Source organism: Zophobas morio, unplaced genomic scaffold (assembly GCF_036711695.1).
Source record: "Zophobas morio isolate AGI-343-1 ecotype UQ-CSIRO unplaced genomic scaffold, CSIRO_AGI_Zmor_V1 ptg000009l, whole genome shotgun sequence".
In the NCBI taxonomy this organism is placed as follows: Eukaryota; Metazoa; Arthropoda; class Insecta; order Coleoptera; family Tenebrionidae; genus Zophobas; species Zophobas morio.
In genome coordinates, this window is record NW_026972114.1 from 11,553,672 (window position 1) to 11,574,638 (window position 20,967).

The 20,967-nt window shown below is 31.9% G+C and overlaps 1 protein-coding gene across 3 annotated transcripts in view; it reads right to left on the reverse strand.

The window, feature by feature from the left end:
• The window catches only part of LOC135125918 (dopamine receptor 1), a 194,595-nt gene that overhangs the window by 43,571 nt on the left and 130,057 nt on the right, over positions 1-20,967 (reverse strand). For all 3 annotated transcript variants that reach the window (XM_064051692.1, XM_064051693.1, XM_064051694.1), the window contains 2 exons: positions 19,362-19,446; positions 10,628-10,937 (listed from right to left, as the gene is read on the reverse strand). In XM_064051692.1, the coding sequence (XP_063907762.1) occupies positions 10,628-10,937; positions 19,362-19,446 (395 nt within the window). The remainder of the gene's footprint in view (positions 1-10,627; positions 10,938-19,361; positions 19,447-20,967) is intronic.

Sequence of the window (20,967 nt, forward strand, 5' to 3'; positions counted from 1 at the left end):
AGTTTTCAATTTTTAATTTTTCAATTACAATATTTCGTTTCGGTTTTTTCTTTCTACAATTTTTCGATTTTCCATTTTTTTGTTTGTTCATTTTTTATATTTTACAATTTCTCGATTTGAATTTCTCGAGTTTTCAATATTTAATTTTTCAGTTTTTCGATCTGTAATTTCGGTTTTTTATTTTCTTTATATTTTCAACTTAGATTTTTTGAGTTTTTCGTTTTCTCAATTTTTCGATTTGCGATTTTTCAATTTTTCATTTTTGCATTTCTTCAATTTTTAGAGTCTGCAGTTTTTCGGTTTACAATTTCTCTATTTTTTTTTCATTGTTAATTTTTGGATTTTTAGATTCTTTAATTTTTCGTTTATTCAAATTTTTGATTTGCAATTTTTTGTTTTGGTTTTTCATTTTCGTCTTAGTTATTCGATTTTTCCATTCGATTTTATATAATTTCTTGTTTTTTCAAGTTTTCGTTTCTTAATTTTATTATATACCTATTCTAATAGTAATAGTGAATTTATTTGCAGCAGACAATAATGGCTAGTGGATACAACTACACGGCAACAAACAATTATTTAAACATTAATTATAAGCATATAACATATCCAAAAAATAATCTCAGTTTTAGTATTCAATGTTCTTACTTCAGATTCTAGAATTACCAAAATTATCATGGGAGATATCAATAGCTTTATCTCTGGAAGTAATATAATTGTACAAACGAAAATTCCAGTTTTCATTTTAAAATATTTTAGTTTTTCGATTTTTCAACTTTTGGATGTTTCAATTTTTCGATTTGCAATTTTTCGATTTGGAATTTTTCGTTTCGGCTTTTTATTTTCTTTTTTAAATGTGAAATTTTTCAGTTTTTGAATTTGCGATTTGCAATTTTTCGATTTTTCAATTTTTTCGAATCAAAAAATAAAAAAAAAATGCAAATTTGTACAACTGAAAAACAAAAATGAAAAACGAATAAATATAAAATGAAATTCGATAGATTAAAAATTGAGAAATTTAAAATTAGAAAATCGGAAGAGAGATTGAAAAAATAAAAAAACGAAAAATTGTGACATAATAAAATCGAGAAAATGCAAAATAAATAATCGAGAAAATGAAAAATAAAAATCAAGAACTTGAAAAATTGAGGCGACAAAAAATTGAAAAATCGAAAAATTGAAACTTGAAAAACTGAAAAATTGAAGAAACGAAAGGTTAAAAAATTCGAGAAATTGAAAAATTGAAAAAAGTAAATTTGAAAAAACGAAAAATTATGAAACTGAAACGTTGAAAAATGGAAAAATGAAAAAAATAAAGAAAATCGAAAAACGACAAATTGTGATATCATAAAATAGTAAAATCGAAGAAAAAAAAAAAAGAAAAATTGTGATATCAAAAAATTGGTCAAAAGTAAATAAATCCAGATTTTTCGAAAAATTATACTATTTGATTCTGCCAACTTCATTTTTTTATGAAAACCCGAAATAGAAAGAAGCGTTTGTTCCAAGTGAGTTTCTTCATTACAAGATTTTGTGATTATGTTATCAACATTTTTGTAAGGATACCTATATTTAGATTAATTTGTACTATTAATAATACTTAGGGTAAATGTGTACAAGAGTACGCACTTAGTGTAAAACTGTCAACAACTTTTTAATTTTTTTGGATAGACAAATTTTATGGTATGGGTTCGTTATATACATGTTTAGAGATCAGATATATTTAATTGTACGTCCCAAGACCACTATATTTTAAGAGTAATTTCAATTTTTGTCAAGATGTGTAAATGCGCACTCTTAGACAGTTCATTGCACAAGAGTGCGCATTACATTTTATGAAAAAATATTTATTTCTAAGGTGAAAATAAATGGGAATAAGTGACTACAGACTACACATAAAACGGGAGACCTATTCATTCCTACTCAAGGGGTCTTGAAAAGTCGAGAAAACGTAAAAATAGAGAGTCGGTCGACGGACTCGATTACAACACACTCAGAAAGTAAAAATAAAAAAAAAATCACCATAACCACCTCCACACAACTTGAGAAGCAGTACAAAGTAGTAGAGTTAAATAATTCATTATCGTATGATATGTATCTCCAAGACTATTAGATTACGTATTGCAAGCAATGCGCACTCTTATAGAATACCTCGCTGCGCACTCTTGTACATTTGTACATAACCTAATGTTTTCAAAGTTAAAAGCTTTTGATGGATAGAAAGTATAAAACTGTTAGTGTATAACGAGACCTTAAAAGTTACAGCTAATGAAAATTATTACTGTAAAATAAAAGAACTGGTACGTACCTTACAAAAAACTAAAACTATGAGCGGTAAAAATTACATCCACACAACGTGTGAACATAAAATCGTCAGTACGACCAAACTATAAACTATATTCAGGTCACTTTTGCACCTTTATCTCAAGTTTTGCATTCAATTCTGAATGGTATAACTTCATCTTACTCAGATGGCCCTAATAAGCAGAAATCATCAGTGCGTACTCTTATACATATTCGCACTCTTGTACACATTTACCCTATTATAAAATGTAATACTAATAATAACATTTTCGGGAAAAAGGATTAGGTCGTTCTTGATTTAATCAGTACAGTAAATTGCCTCATTCATTCATTTTTTGGAGTCACTTGTATAAGTAATTCCAAAGACTATGAATGCATTGATAAACCACATGAATAGAGTATTTTGCATATTTCAGAAAAGAGTTATTTGGCAAAATTTTGAGATGACGTCATTAATTTTTTGGGAGGGGATAAACGAATAAATTTTAATTAATCATTTATAAACGGTTCCAAGATTTCTCAGCGTTCGGTTTTGCAGTGTTTCAAAGTTAAATTGCAAAATTTAATGAGCAGTGATTTTTCTGTTGCTGACAGTCTTAATTAAACATGGGAGATATTTTGAGGTCAATTTCGTACAGCTTATGAAATTAATAAAATATCTGGCATTAATAAGCTCGTCCCCCTTTCGTCTTGCAGGAAGAAAAAGAAAAATCTTTAGACATGCATTAACAGATGACTAAACTGTTCTGGGTGCGTGTGAATCACTCTAAATTCATGTGATGTTGTGTCTATTTGTGTTTAAATTATAATCAACCTTCTGGAGACAGAAATATTTAAAGCGGCTTTAACAATACTTACAAAGGAAATGATTTAAAAAGAGTCATAGAGAAAAGGAATGTTGGTGGAAACACTACCTAGTGTGGATGGATGCCATTGTACCCAGGAATGAAATAAGAGTATTTTGAGCTATAGAATTTTAGTGAACACGTAATACTATAGGATCATCAACTTTGATGCCGAAGGCTAAGTTACCAATGAACGTGGTTGGTGAACTATATGAAGTGGGTGTCGTGTTTGGCAAACACCTAGCTTAATTATTATAATTATTGTTATTATAGTAGTCAAAAGGGTGTGGGTGTTATGTGGCATTAGATTTTGGTTGAATTTTTTAGTCGAACAGTTTCTAGATAAACAAACATTTTCCCCTGTTATTTCGCGAGTGGCAATGAAAATTCGCTCATAAATATTAAATTGGGAAACTGAGGCAAATTCATGGAGCGTTAGTTAAATTCTAGTAATTAATCTGGATCACGAACTTCTACCGTTATGTCGTCTAAAAACTTAGTAACGTGCATAAACTTAATTCTAGACACGATTATTAAATTATGTGTCGTTTTAAAGTCAACTGTTGACTTGTAATTAAGCATCCGAGAACAGAAATTACGGCGTTGGAAAATCATTACAAAATATCCCTTGTTATGCACATATGTAGTCTATTAATTGACGTGTCATCGGATATTGTTACCCTATTACGATATGTCCAAAACTGAACAGAATTCGTGTTTATTTAGATTTTTTGATATATTCGCCTGAAGCGCATTTCGCATTAATGGAAGGGTTGAACAAAAAACTCATAAAATTTTCATTGGAACATTAAAATGCGTTCAGCGAAAATATCAGCCACCAAACCTGTTCATCCCTAAGCATCTTAGGAAGAATCGATAAAGTCAAGAATTATTAACTTAAAAATTTTGTCTCTTTAGAAATAAACTTGCACAAATCGCTTCATGCACCGCATTGGAATGTCGTCGTTGTTCGCATCTGTTATTAAATTCTTCTCAAAAAAGTTTTACTCCAATTTTTAAGAAAAACAGCGGCATAGCAGCTAGCAGCAGCTAGATTTATGATATTGGCTTCCGCCGCCACCAGCACAAAACGGCAGGTGTGAATTCTAAACTTAATTAACAGAAATCGCAGGTGTGCTACACTACATTTAAAACATCGTTGCTCCCGTAACCACAGTAGTCGAGAGAAACTCAAAGTTCTGAGGCCATTTGAATAACAATCTGCGTCGACAAAAAACTTTTCACTCAACAGAAGGTTAACAATGGCAAGTGAAAAATGAAAACGTTGTACAAATCGCATTTTCCTTTGACTCATCATCGTAATAAAACGGTAGGGTTTTCAGTGTAATTATCTCAAAGGGATTATTACAGACTGCGCACGTTTCTAAACCTGTATTTAAAATTTCGTTGGATGTTCATAAAACGGTTTAAAATATTTAGATTTAGGTTGACGAAAACGGTAGAGATTTAGGGCATACTTTAAAACGACCCTCCCCAAAGTGGATGCAGCCCTAAATACACCTGTGAGCGTAATTTTCTGTTCAACATCTGGACAGCGCACCGTAAACATCTTTTGCGAGTTAATGAAGGTCGCCCATAAAACTTTATAAATCTCTAATTTAAACTACCGTTAATATTTTTCAGCGTACTCGTATTTATGCTAATGTGATTGTTTTTACTAAAGCGAATTAAAATGCGTGTTCTAGAAAAAATAATCAGCGACAGCTCTTGAATATGTTAAATATTTTGCTTACATTCTTTAAATTTCCTGCAGGAAAAAAATTTAACAAGATTTCTTTCACTGGAAAAATTCTAGTTATATTTATATAATTTGTTGTTTGTTGGAGAGAGATTATGTCGACTGTGATAGCACAAAGATAGTTTTTAGTAATTAGTTTACAAAAAGTCTACACCTTAATTAATTACTATGAAAATAATTAAGAAAAGTTAATTAAAAATTAACAATTTTGTGTTAGATTTGTTTTGTTCTAAATATAAAATAGTTGAAAAATTTTAATTCCTTCAAATTTTGTAAAAAGAATTTAAGTAACATTTTAATGCAAATAATCTAGAGAAGTACGAGAATGAATTAGTGTTGATTTTCTTCAGGTTTATTTATTTATTCAAGAAGTGAAATTGGTTATTAAAAATCCCTGGAATTGCGTGGCAAAAAATAAACAATTATACAAAAATAAAAAGTTAAATAATCTAAGAACAGCATTATCTTCCACATTCTCTTTTATAATTGACTTTTAAAAAGCGGACGTGCCATTTTCAAACTCACATTTCGCTTTAATAATTTCTTAAAATACATTTGAATTCTGGCAGTTTTGTAGCTCTTTTAGGCAGGTGTCACTTAAATCTTAAATACATATTTTCATAAATTTTCTGCTATTCTACCTTCACTAAAATATATTTTTTACTCGTGTTAGTGGTTTAGTAGTGGAGCTTGTTCCATAATCTTTTTGAAGTCATATTTGCCGGTGATATTAGTTAGTTCCGTATACTTTTGAAGTTGTTTATGCTGATTGTGAGCACTTTGTCTCGTTGTATTTTGTTGAAGTATTTTTTGTTTAAATTTCGTAACATATCCTGATACACTTACATCAATTATTTTTCTGTTAATGTTTATTCTCAAGTTTATTTAAGTATTCAAAAACAGGCGTGACTATAAATTTTGAGTTAAAAAAATAATGCAACACATCACATGAAAGTGAAATACATTAAATGTCCAATTCCGCCAGGAAGTTTTTGTATGTAGTAGGTGTCCCGTTCCTCTAAACTAAACTCACTAAAACTTGTTGATTGATTGCTATATTAACTATGATAAAAGTCACACGTGCAGCATAAGGTTTCGTCTAACTTACATGATATTTATTTTGCAATACAGTGGCCAAAATTACCCTTTAAAAATTTATACTCTTTATTGATTATTTAAGCAATTCAGTTAGAAGTAGATAATTTACTTACTTTAAATTACACTTCAATTTTTTAAATACCAAAGCACAACGAGCAGGAAACGACGGTCGTATTTTTTTCTTTCCTAGCAACCGCAATGCTCGGCACTGATTCGATGGAAATTAACTTGATTATAATTTTTACATAAATTTTACATCGTCAGTTCAAAAAACGCAATATGTATTTAATTAGTGTAAAGCTCATCATTTTACTTTCTGTGCGTTGTTCACGTCTCGGTGGATAATTTTCACGCCTCGAGCAAAATTACTCAGTTTTTACACTTGTTGCGTACATAATAACATTAACAACGTTCTGAATTTTTAAACACGTGTTCACGCTGGCTACGTATATAGAGTGTCCTAAAGATCAGGCGTCATTCAGCGTAAATCATTGAAAAAATACCAACGCAGATGACAGAATTCATTGGGGGTATAATTTAAAATTATTTACGAATAGGTTACAAAGCAAATTATTACATAGGTACTTGTTTGTTTTTTTATATTCCTTTACACAATTTAAAACCCATTCACTGTGTATAATTTTCAGGTGACGTCATCGCATTGTTGTCTGTCTAATAAAAACAGACAAACATAGACAGACGGACAGACAGACGACAAACCGACGAAAACGGGAGACCACTTTTTTCGTAATCTAGAAGTCATCAAACGTCGAGAAATTATGAAACTGGCAAGTCGTCCAGGTCGGAGTACAGGTGACTCAAATTTAACACGTTTATATATTCTCATCGTTTACCTGATTTCAACACTTGTACAGTATTTTTAGACAAGACATTTTTGTGAAATTGTTAACTAGTAAAAAATACCAAAAAGGAAATAAGTGACCAAAATATATTCACAAACGTATTATTATATGGAACAAATGTTTTGCATAATTTCTTTTTCAAAAATAGGAGTTATGTTCGTTAATTTTGATTTTTGTCCAACAAATGCATATACATTTTTATATAATTTTTATATAATTTTATAATTATCTCATTAGGATAAATTCCTCAGTAAATACATATATACATGATATCCGAAACTATGAAAAAAAAAGAGCACTATTTTGTTTTATATTTTCGTCTTATTATGTTTTTGTTTATATACAGGTGACCAAAAAATGACATATAAGTTGAAGACCTCGAAAAATATGGTTAAAAAATCCTTGAACTCAAATTTTTGAAAATATTGATCTTCAAAGTCGAAGAATTAACTTCGTAATTCTGATAAAAATAGTCAAAAATGACATATGTCGACAGTAAAAAATAACGTCGTGGATCGTGTTTTAGCAGATTACTATTAAAATTTTAGTAACTAATTATTAGGCATGTAGTTCATTATTAAAATAAATCAGAATCATCGAGTTAATTTTTCAATTTTGAAGTATAGAGTTTCCAAAAGTTTAGTTCAGGGGTTTTTTAAGAATTTTTTTTAGAGTTCTTCGGAGCCTTCTTAACAACGTACCATCGAGCTCATCCATAATTTTTTGATCGCCTGTATACTTTTGTTTTTACACTTCTTTTATTTTACATTTTTGTTTTAATTACATGCTGTATTCTCTGTTTTATGTTTTTTACTTGTCGTGTTCATTTTCATGTGGTTTCGAATTAAAGATTTTAAAATAGGTCTATCAGCGGCAGTAATTAAAGAGTAATGTCCGTTTACCTGGTGGGCTGATAGTTTTCAGGTAAAGTGTGTCTAAAGATATTTGGACACAGCGTTAGATAATTTTATTGCACTGTCAGCGGGATAGAAATGTTTCAAAGCCCCGCACCGCAGGTCAGAATGCTGTATTCTGTGAAATTTCTAAGGCTTATTTCGTAAATGTATAAGATTTTTATATCGTTTCCTGTATTCTTCTTCTATTGAAACGACTTTTTTAACGCAATTAAACCACTCATTTTGACCAATTGTGTCTACTGGCACTGGCACTTAATTTTGGATTGTTGTTATTTCGACGTACTCTTGATTTTAATAGGGACCATATCATTTCAATCGGGCTAAGCTCGCAGTCATAAGGGGGTAACCGCAGGACATAATCACCGTGTCTCACAGCCTCCTCGTCGATGACATAGCTTTCGTTAAATAGCTTTGTGTGAAAAACTGCTAGAAGTTGTTTTCTGTGATAGTGGTCTTCGTGTTATAAATCATTTTCTTCAAAAAACTTCTTAATTTCTTCTTTTCTCCATCCATAATTTGGAATTTTTGTTGGTTGGACGGATGGATGGATAACCATTATCTATTACAATTACGCTGTTCGCTGACAAATTTGGAAGAAGTTTAGTGAACAGCCACTCAAAAAATACGTCTCCCGTCATCTCATCGTGGTAGTCAACTTTCGCATACAAAACTCCGGGAGTTCCACGAACTGTAGCGGCTGCCACTTCCACTAGTTGAAGCTCTTCGATTGTTTCTGGACACTGCTGATTTCCATAAACTAACTATTTCATCCAACCCCACAGACAAAAAACACACAGACTGAGATCGGGTGAACGCAGAGGCTAAGCTACTGGACCGCTTCTATCGACCCACTGGTAAGAAAAACGTTATTTAACCATTCAGTACTGGCCTAGCAAAATGTGGTAGTGGTCCATCATGCAAGCACCACATATGAACTTGTTCACCTACAAGCACTTCCACATCTAGCTGCTCTTCCAACACATTGTTTAAAAACTCGAGGTACTGTACCGCATTTAATCTCTCTAGTAAAACTTATAGAAACGGTCTTTGAAATCGTACTTCTTGAGGAGCGTGTGGAATTTGATCGGAGCAAATGTGAGTTTTGGGGCTGTTGAAAACAGCATTGCGAGTGAATCCTGTTTCATCCGTAAACAGAATGACATTTAAAAGTTAGGGGGTTCACGACATTGTAACAACCATTCGTAGTAAATTATACGACGTGGAAAATCAGCGGGCTCCAAAGCTGCGCTTTTTGAACGTGGTATGAAATGTAGGCCTTGTTCTTTTAATGTACGATGCACTACAACTGTGAAACTTTAGCTGCAAGTCGGTTAGTGCTGATGTCGGGTTCTTCTTCAACGCGTTCCAAAATTTGTTCTTCAGTTTGCAGTATTCTTTCGGTCCTATCACGGCCACAATCGTCAGTTTGAGGCTTGAAGGTACCATGATCTTGGAGATGTGAATGTTCGCGCACACGAAATCGCGGGATTTGGAAAGCACTCGATCCACAGTTCGCGGGACAACCTGGCGTTTCCATCAACCACACCATAAAGCTTTACCATGTCGACACGCTCTGAATTGGAAAAATTCACCATTGTCAAAGATGTTAACCAAACACACGACGGCAACCAACTGATACATGACTGGCCGTTGCCGTGTTTTTGCACGTTGCTTATCAGTGCGCTGCTTTTTTGGTTTTTAGTCCTAATCGTTCTGTGCTATTCGTTGAATACTATTTATGGTTGGACAATTAACACTACCAGTAGCGTATACCAATTTATATTTAATTTGAAATAATTTTTTCTAGACATTGCTACCATTTAGGAACGTGAACTTTACACAAGGCAGTATTTATTGCGCACATTTCGAAATCAGGGTGTATAAGAGGCTGATTTCTTTGTGGTAATAAATTAAACATTAGTCCATCACTTAAAAAATCTATGAAACTTTCTCAAATTGCTGTAGATTTAATAAAGTGAAAATGTATTATCAAAGCATTATAAATTATAAACTTATACTTCCATTATTCAATGATAAAAGCATACTTATAAGTCAAGGAAAATACGGATATTGGTAAATACAATCGTCTAATGGCTTTTTTAAACTGCATTGATCTTTAAACTATAAGGAGCTTGTCCTCAATAAGCTCTGGTAAACCTCAACTCAGTTGTGGATGTTTTTAATTTTATTAAACGGCGGTAAAAGGAACATTACATTGAGACCAAGAAGGGAAAAGCACTTTGTGAAGATTGTACGTTTTACGTGGTCTGGCTATTTTCGGCAGAAAAACGAAAACAAAATTGTTGCACACCATTTAGATTATATTTTTTTCAATATTTTTAAGTTTTGTTTCAAGTTCAGTATGCTCCATTTATTCTTTTCGTTAGAAATTAAGGTGGATGCGCCGGTTCTATCTTTTGCATACTGCACAAACCCGTCTCCCCAACCTGCCAAAGTTAAAACATTTTCAGCGAAATTCTCGTGTCGAACATTCACAATTACCCCGTTCTACCTGCCCTCTAAAAGTCTAAATCTCGAAACCCCAGCGCTCGCTTTTATCCCATAAAGTAAAAATCATCTCCTCCACAGCAATGCAAGCTCTCCATATTTCCCTCTCTCCATCTACGCGGCAACTCTTGAACCCGATTTTAATGTAATCCACCCATCGCGGCACATCTCAATATCCAAAGTACGCATCTCTTTGTGTTTATATTGAATATAAACATAAATCCCGTTCCCATTCGTCGCCGAAATGGGTTTTCGGCGAAAAATTTCGCGTCACAATGCGTCCGCATAATAAATTTATTTATATGCATGCATGCCACACGATAAGCAGCCCTTTACCTCAGGGGGTCTTTAATATGAATGTATCTATCTAGTGATATAGCGCACAAGTTTAATATGCTCGCTGTCGAACACATCACGTCGAAGGCCACCCACGTGTCGCAGAACTGGGCACCGAAGACCCAGTAGCCGAGGATGTCGTTCACGCCGGCGAAGGTCATCACCAGGGAGGCGACGAAGAGGTCGGCGATGGCCAGGGAGGCGAGGAAGAGGTTGCCGATGCGTCGGAGGCCGCGGTCGGTGTAGATGGCCACACAGACGAGGATGTTGCCTGCGACGGACAGGAAGATGAGCAACGAAAGGAATGTACCTGAAAACGAGAAAGAAATTTTCTGTACTGAAAAGGCGTTTTATGCGACATAAATTGAAATTTTTCTACATGTAAGGTATATTTTCTGAACTTTTAAACTATCGTTTATGTATGGTGAGTAACTCGAACTCGTTAATATCCATATTTCAGTATTTTAAACGAGTTTAGTCCAAAAAAGCCACAACGGGTTGAACTTATCGCTGGTGCAGGAATATTAACGTGTTTGAACTGAAAAGCTCCATATTCACAGATAAGTATTTGCTTAAATAACCATTATAATTACGATTTAGTTCTAGGTGAACACAATCCATTATTACGGCGACTACGAGGTGCTAAAGATTGTTTGACGTGAATGGGAACATATTTTATAAAACACAAATGCCTATTTTGTGTAGAGAGAGCAAAAAAACACCATTAAAGACAACCATGGATGTTTGAAAATTTGTTCTCGACACAATTTTCATCTTGTCAAAATACCGTTGAAAGTTTGAGTCGAAAATGCAACGATCAAAGACGTATTTACAAAAATTCGTTGCTGCCTTTGATCGTGTTGTTATTGCTCTCTCGGTATTAGTTCGCGAAAAACTTGGTCGAAGGTTATTTCGATGAAATTTATCCTCGCCTGTGAAGTGCAGCCCACCAAATCCGATAATTTTTTTGCGATTTTTGTTTTCTGATAACCTCTAAAAAGTTGAAACCAGTCACGTAAATAACACTCCCGCAGCTTTTTGGATTACAATTTTTCATAGTTTCAATTATTTTTCTGTTTTTGCAGTTTATCGATTTGCAACTTTATGAGTTTTCCATTTTAAAATTTTTCAGTTTCAATTTTCCAACTTTTGAATTTTTCATTTATTACATTTTGCAATTTTTCGTTTCGGGATTTTATTATCTTTATTTTTTCAAATATTCGGTTTTTCAATGCTTCGTTTTTATTTTGTTGTCTATTCAAACTCATTTTTTTTCAATTATTCGTTTCTTCAATTTTTCCACTTGCAATTTTTCAATTTTTCACTTTTTCTTTCTTCAGCTTTACAATATTTTTCTATTTTCCCAATTTTCGATGTTTCACTTTTTAGATTTAGCCATTTTTCGATTTTAGATTTTCGATTTTTCGATTTTTAAACTTTTAAACTTTTAAATTCTTTAATTTTTCGTTTTTTCGATTATAGATTTTTCAGTTTCTTCAATTTTTGATTTGCAATTTTTCTAATTTTTAAATTTCACTTTTTCAATATTACAATGTTAGAATTTTTGCATTTTTCAATGATTAGATTTTAAAACTTTTTTATGTATTGGATTTTTCGATTTTTAATTTTTGAATTTTCGATCTTTCGATGTTACAGGTTTTCGACTGTACAATTTTGACGATTCTATAATCTTTAGATTTTACATTTTCTGGGTTTTCCAATTTGACGATACGATTCACTTTTTCTTCGTTCCAATATTTCGATTCACAAGTTTTTCGATTTTTAGTTTTTCAATGTTAGAATTTTTCGTTTCTTGCGTTTCTAGATTTTTAATTTTTCCAATTTTTGCATTCTTCATTTATATTAGATTTTTCGATTTGCAATTTTTAGTTTTGGGATTTTATTTTCTTTATTTTTTCAAATATTCCATTTTTCAATGTTTCGTTTTCATAATTTTTTGTTTTTTTTTAATTGTAATTTTTTTCAATTTTTCGTTTCTTCAATTTTTCTACTTGCAATTTTTCAATTTTTTATTTTTTACTTTCCAAGCGTAAGCGAAGGAGTATTGTAATCGAGTCCATCGGACGAATGACCACTTTTATGTTTTCTCGACGTTTCATGACCCCCACAGTACGATAAAAGTAGTCTCCCGTTTCCGTCTCTGTGTCTGTCTGTCTGTCTGTATCTATTTTTATTAGACCGATTGTTATCAAATTTTGTATGTACATATATTAAAAATATCATGTAGATGGTTAAATGAAACCAAAATTTGGCTAATCATCCCCATTAACAATTTGATGACGCAATTTCAATGAACGGTATTTTAAAATGATTTGAATAGTACACAAAAATTTATTCATATACTTGTAGTGTACCAATCCAGTTTCAGTTTTTTCGCTAAACGTTCACATTTTCCTAAAAACATTTGCAAGGTATAATAACGTTTTATTCCCGATACGGTTTGAACGTCTCCGTAGCGCAGTGGGTATATCGAAGATAATGGCGACCTGCGGTACTGCGATTGTGGTTTGATGCCGAAACTGGCCCTTTCTTTTTTTTTTCTTGCATTGATATGACGTTGTGACTACCTTTCTTTTATGCTGTGACTAGAATTATCCATGTTGATGACGTCATCATAAATTTTTTATGGATCAAATTAAGAACGAAGTCACCCCATTTTCTCGAAAACGTGAAGAATACGCACGTCTTTACATAGTAATGATAAAATAAAAATTATCATATTCAAAACATTTTATTCGATTGTGGTTTAACTAATAATTTTAGTACCGTTTTGAGAAGATAAACTCATTCAAATCAAACTAAAGTTCTATGTGACATTCTATCGGTGTATAAACATAAATAAAACTTGAGCTTTAGATTGCAGGCTATTACCTAGTGTTGAAGGACAAGGGGTGTTACTTATGTCTCTGGTTTTTACTTTGCGGGTAATCACAAAACGAAAACCCGTAAAACCAAATTTTAAAATTTTTTAAAGTGCTGGATCAGTCGGATTATACTTATAGCTTTCGGCCATTTTTTTAAGAACCTCATTTTTTAGATTTGCTTATACAGGATTACTAAGAAACATTAATGAATCAGTCAATTTATTTTATTGAATAAATCAAGAATTCCAAAACTGAATACGTCGAAATCTTCCAGACGTTTTAAAGTTATCGCATGCATGGTAAATTGTTAATCAAAATCTATCTGCTTATTCCCCCCAAAAAATTGATGATGTCATCTCAAAATTTTGCCAAATAAATTCTACCCAAAATTTGCAAAATATGATGAGTTTTTGCTTGTGATTTATCATTGCTTTCATATTTTTTAGATTTGCTTGAACAGGTGGCTCAAAAAAAATTATGAGTGGGACAATTTATTTTACTGATCAAATCCATTTTCCCAAAAAATTTTGGGAATACAATTCTGTACATTGCACCAATCCAAGTTGATGTACGTGTTCTTGCAAAAATGTTGATGACGTCGTCACAAAATTGTGTAAAGAAAAAACTCAACTCGAAAATGCTGGATATGTTTCATTGTACTTCAGGAGCGAGGGAAGTTTTGTCCAAATGACCAATTTTTTTTTTAATTTATGATATGCAACTCTTTCAATTTTCGTTTACAAATTTTTCATTTTTCTATTTCTATTTTCAACTTTTAGATTCTTTAATTTTTCGGTTTTCTTTTTTAGATTTTTCAGTTTGATTTTTCAATTTTTGATTTCTTCAATTATTGATTTGAAATTTTTCTAGTTGTCATCTTAATTTTGTAATAATAACAATAATTTAAATAAAATTTCGCTTTTTAAAAATGTACGATTTTAGAATTTTTACATTTTTCAATTATTTTCGATTTTTAATTTTTCAATATTCGATCTTTCAATGTTACAGTTTTTCGACTTTACAATTTTGGCGGTTCTATAAATTTTTCGATTTCATAATTTTTGGGTTTTTAATTTTTCAATTGTTCATTTTATCGATTTTTCAAATTTTCGAAAAAAAATACAAAAATAGCAAGTTTATAAAAAAAACTGCAAAATCGGAAAAACGAAATATTGAAAAAAGAAATCGGAAAATCGGATAATTGGAAATCAAAAAATTTCAAATTTGAAAACTTGAAAAATCAAAGATTGAAAATTTGAAACATTGAAGGAAATGAAAAAATGAAAAATTGAGAAACTGAAAAATCGAGAAATAAAAATTGTAACATCGAAAAATTGCAAAATTGGAAAACTGCATATCGAAAAATTGAAAAAATGAAAGTTGAAAAAACGAAAAAATATGAAAGCCAATCATTGAAAAATTTGGTTTAACGAGTTTAGACAGTACTTCCCTCGCTGTCGAAAACGTGACGACTGCAAGTATATTATGTTTTTTTTTTGCAGTAGATTTCAAAGCATTCGGTTTTGTAGTTCTTGTAAACCAATAAAATAAATTTACGCATTCATTATTTTTTGTTAATCATCCGGTATATGCAAATTCAAAAAATCTGAATGGAATGATAAATTACAAGTACAGACTCATCATATTTTGTATATTCTAGATAGGATTTATTCGGCAAACTTTTGAGCTGACGTCATCAGTTTTTTGGAGAAGATAACCAAATATATTTTGACTAAAAATTTATTATGCTCTTTATAACCTTAAAACATTTGCAAGATTTCAAAACATGCGGTTCTGTAGTACCTGATTAAATCAATAAAATATATTTACGCATTCATTAATTTTTTTGGGTCACCCTGTATATGCAGATCCAAAAAATATGAATGGAATGATAAATGACAAGAAGAGACTCATTATATTTTGTACATTTTAGATAGGATTTATTCAGCAAAATTTTGTGGTGACGTCATAATTTTTCTAGGGGTGATGAGCAAATACATCTAGATAAAAATCTTACCATGCTTATGATAACTTTAAAACATCTTCAAGATTTCAAAGCATTCGGTTTTGTAGTTCCTGAGTAAATCAATAAAATAAATTTACGCATTCATTAATTTTTTTGACTCACCCTGTGTATGCAAATCCAAAAATTATGAATGGAGTGTTAAATCACAAGTACAGACTCATCATATTTTGTACAGTTTAGATAGGATTTATTCGACAAAGTTTCGAGCTGACGCCATCAATTTTTTGGAGAAGATAAGCAAATATATTTTGACTAAACATTTATTATGCTCTTTATAGCCTTAAAACATCTGCAAGATTTCAAAGCATTCGGTTTTGTAGTTCCTGATTAACTCAATAAAATGAATTCACGCATTCATTAATTTTTTTGAGTCACCCTGTATATGGAAATCGAAAAAATTTGAATGGAATGATAAATCACAAGAAGGGACTCACCATATTTTGTACATTTTAGATAGAATTTGTTCAACAAAATTTTGTGGTGACGTCGTAATTTTTTTTAGGGGGGAGGACCAATTACATTTTGATCAAAAATTTACCATGCTTTTGATAATTTTAAAACATCTTTAAGATTTCAAAGCATTCGGTTTTGTAGTTCCTGAGTAAATCAGTAAAATACATTTACGCATTCATTAATTTTTTTTGAGTCGCCCTGTATATGCAAATCGAAAAAATATGAATGGAGTGATATATCACAAGTACAGACTCATCATATTTTGTACATTTTACATAGGATTTATTTGGCAAACTTTTGAGCTGAGTGTCATCAAGTTTTTGGAGGGGATAGCCAAATATATTTTGAGTAAAGATTTATGATGCTCTTTATAGCCTTAAAACATCTGCAACATTTCAAAACATTCGGATTAGCAGATTCAAAATTAAATCGCAAAATGTTGTTTTATAATTTTGATTTTTTTTTCCAAAAATCTGGACGTTTCGGGTAAAAACTCAATTCGGAGTCGTAAACTACATGTTTAGGACTGTATTATTTCATACAATTTAAAACCTATTTACTATGTACAATTTTGAAGTGACGTCATCACATTAGTGGTGGGGATGATTAGACAAATTTTGGTTAGCGTTTTACCATCTACATGATATTCCTAATATAACTACAAAATTTCACAACAATCGGTCCAGTACTTTCGGAGATTATCTGTCTAATAAAAATCCGGGACGGCAGACAGACGGAGAGACGGACAGATGGACAGACAGACGGAAATGGGAGACCTATTTCTTCGTCTTCTAGGGGTCATGAAAGATCGAGAAAACGTACAAGTAGAGAGTCGGCCGACGGACTCGATTACAATACTTCCTTTGCTTACGCTCGGGAAGTAAAAACGAAAAATTGTGATATCAAAAAATTTATCGAATGTTAATTATCAGATTTGAGTATGCGAATTTAATTTTTTAGTGATAACCCTTAAAACTTATAAGTTGAACTAAGGATATGTATGTGTTAAGGTAAATGTAAAAAAAACGTGCTACACGTTTGTTTCAAGTGGGTTTTTTGAATAAAATCAATTGCCTCATTCATTATTTCAGAGAGGAATTATTAGGTAGTATTTTGAGATGACGTCATCAATTTTTTGGAGAGGATAAACGAATAAATTTTGATTAACGTTTACCATGACTACGTTAACCTTAAAACGTTTGCAAATTTTCAGAGCATTCGAAGTAAAATTGCCAAATGTTATGCAATTGTTATTTTTTTCCATAAATTTGAATGTCTAGAGTTAAAATTCAGCAAAGACTCATTCAAGTGTAAGAGTACCTACCTTACTTAATAAAATTAAAAAAAATATTTTATTGTAAATTTTGGAAATAATGTAATTTCATTGGTGGTGGGGATGATTACCCAAGTTTTGGTTAGCGGCTGACCGTCCACATAATGTTCCTAATATACATACAAAATTTGACAACAATCGGTTCAGTAGTGTTGGAGAATACGTGTCCAATAAAAATCGACACCGACGCTAGACAGACCGACAGACGGAAAGTGGCAAATCGCCCGATGCAGTAAAACTAAGGAAGTAAAGAGGAGTAAAATTTGTGTCAATATCAATTTAACATAGTGCAGTAAATAACCATTTTAGTTGGTTTTGATATTTACAAAAATATAAAAGGATGGTGTACGATTTAAAATTATGTTTCATCTTCATTGTACCAACGGCGGTAGCAATTCCTTAAGTAGATTCCAAACTGTACATTTGTTTTATTTTCATTGAATTACGTCCCCCTACAGGCCGGAGACCCAATTACAGGGGAACTGGGGGCGGGACATACAAAACACCCAGAGCAGGGCGGGAATCGAACCCACGACCCAAGGTGTAGCAGGGAAGCACGATGCTACCTAACCCACCCGGGTCCTCACATGAGCCATAGTACGTTTAGCCCCAAATAATGCTGCTGATTCTTTCATTTCAAAGACAAATAAAACGTGAAGCCCTTTTTTCTGAAGAGCCAAAGTTTTTGTTTTTAACCTGAAATTCGAAAAACGGCACACAAAATTTAAAAAAGCCATTTTCCTGTGACTTGTTGAACGTAAACGAAACGTGGGACGGCCTCTTATAGCGCAGATTTTTAAAACTGATTTATAAAAATTTTCAAGACGGTTGCAAAGGGTCGAATCAGCGTCAGTTCGTTCTCCAAAATTGAATTCTGTGCGTTTTCGGGGCAACTGTTTGCAGGTCTCTACCGAACTCTGCTTCGGGTGCATCCAACCGATTCCCGTTTTATATATTTTCCCATTTCATTTTCAATGTTTTGTTACGGAGAACGAAAATTGTTGCCAACATTTGTACCAGTAAACAACGCTGACGTTCTATTCAGATGGGTCGTTAAAATTTTTGCTTAATGTAGAAGCGCAACATTTTATGACTTTCTTTGTTGCTTGGGTCGTGTAATATACTGTTTTACACATCAAGAGATTAAAGTAAGTTTTTTAATCATGAGAAGTTTATTGCACTCCGAGTCGTAAAAATTAATTTTGAATAATAGTTTTCAAAGGCGTGTAGTTCACAAATTAATGACTTTAGTAATTATTATTTAATATTACAGTTAATTAAAGTAATATTTTAAACGTATTTAGCACTGAAAGGATTTTGATTAGTTTCGAATGTGTGCTGGTTTAATTATGGTATCATCTATTCATTTTTACTTTATTCCTGAAGGGATTAAATTTATTTTTAATTACTACAAAATTAAAAAAAAACACTCATCCTTTCAAGCGAGGATGAGAGCAGTAATTTTCAGTGCCGGTAATGTAAAAACATACATATCTTACACACGTCAGGTCTGCACATATGTCTTCTTCTGGGTGAGACGTGACCCAAGACTTCAAAGCAGTACATACGAGCTAATCCGGAGACTTTCCTTTAACTCGAATTCCGCCTTATACAAGTAAAAAAAATATTTTTTCGTTAACAATTAATTGCAGGCCGTAATTGCAAAAACAATCTTGTCACTTTCGCAGACATAAAAATGTCAAATTAGCTCGACAAATTAAAACTAATTTCCACCTTCGCACCCCCGTTTTTAAATGGCAATAAAAGACAATTATTTTCGCTTCGCATTGTTCCCAACATGTTTGATTTACGCGTGACATTTTTGTCTGCCGTTCAATCCTGCGTCTGTTCCGCCGAAAGTTAATAAAAGGACTGTTGACACTATTTGCACATTTCCTCAAGCTGTTTGATTTGTATCATGGGCTCCATATTAAAAATTACCATATAAATTGCCTGCTGCGAGCTTAACGTTTTAATAACTCTCCCCATTAACTCTCCGCTCCCTGTATTTTTCACGAGAAAATATTATCTCCTTACCGACTATCAATATCGACATCATCGTGACCGGATCCTGATTCTCCGGAATTTCATTTTCCAAGTCGGTCTCATTGATGACGGTCACCTGAAACAAAATGAATGCGTTCAGTCGAGGAATTCACCACAATCCTATTCAGCAAATGCAGATAAAATCCGTTTACGCGAGCTACGCGGGGTGTGTGATAATTAAGTACCGGAGTTTCAGAAGCTAGTCATTAAAAATAATGAGGAAAATCGCAATTAACACGCGTCTAGCTTGCTTAACAAAAATGTTAGTGTCTTTAAGTGCCTTATTTCCGGTATTTTTGGTTTGGGAATATTTTAGTAACATATATAAGAAGTCTAATTAATAATTCTGTGGCAAAATTTAAAGCTTCAAACTTATTTTCTAAGACAACCTGTATGCCTGAAGTTTAAATTAAGGGTTAATATTGAACTCCAATAAAAGTGTGTTTTACCCTGCACATGAAAGTTAAATTAAGTTTGTTTGTAAACTATGAAGACGTAATTTTATCTTGATATTCAAGATCAACTTCTTGACAGGTAAGAAACCAAACCAACTTTCGTTGTTTTTATAGGAATATATTAAATTTGAATAATTAGGTGCACTTTCTTAAACACTTTTCTCTTTGTTAGTTATTCTTTATCGACAATTGTTATCAACATAGTATATAATTCAACACGTTTTAAATTTTTTAAATAACTAGGATATTTTGAGATGATAAACATTTTCTGAATGATCTGAATGGAAGGATTGTCGTATCTTTACGGAGTACTTAAATTTCAAAGTAGTTAGGTCTATAGTTTTGAATGCAATTTGTTCAGTAAATTCTAATATACAATCCACAAGTAGTTATAACAATTTTATTGTTTTATTTGGCTAATATGTATGTCTTTTTATCCCCCACAAAAATTAATGGCGTTATCTCAAAATTTTCCAAATAAATCCCACCGAAAAGGTGCAGAACATGATAAGTCTATACTTGTCATTTATCCTTGCTTTCATACTTTTAGAATTACTTATACAGGGTGAGACAAAAGAATTCATTAATGAGTCAATTCATTTTATGGATTAAATCAGAAATGCAAAATTGTCAAGGCAATTTTTTTTTTCAAAATATATCTGTCTAATCACCCTACCCCATTTTTTTCATGAGATAAAATAACTTTAACAAAATTAATCACTCTCTAATTTTTTATTGATCAAGTTCGAAAATGTGAGAGTACGCACGTCTTTATTTAAGAATGATTAAATAAGAATTGCATTAATAATATTCAAAACATTTTGTTTGATTGTGGCTTGTTTAATTAATAATTTTAATCCTCCGTTTTGAGGCGACAAACTCATTCAAATTAAAGTAATTTATATTGACATTTTTCCGATGTATAACTATAAACACTTCAAGTTCTTATTATTGCTGAGAGGCCATTTTTACTTATTGAGGGTAAGCTAAGGAAGTAAAGTAATCAAATCTATCGGGCGACTTCGTACTTTCATATTTTCTCGACTATTCATTCGAAAACTTGAGAAATCAAGTACTGACAAATGCTTTTCAGTTCTACTACTACACATGGCGGACGTGATTAAATTGTTTCATTATTTTAT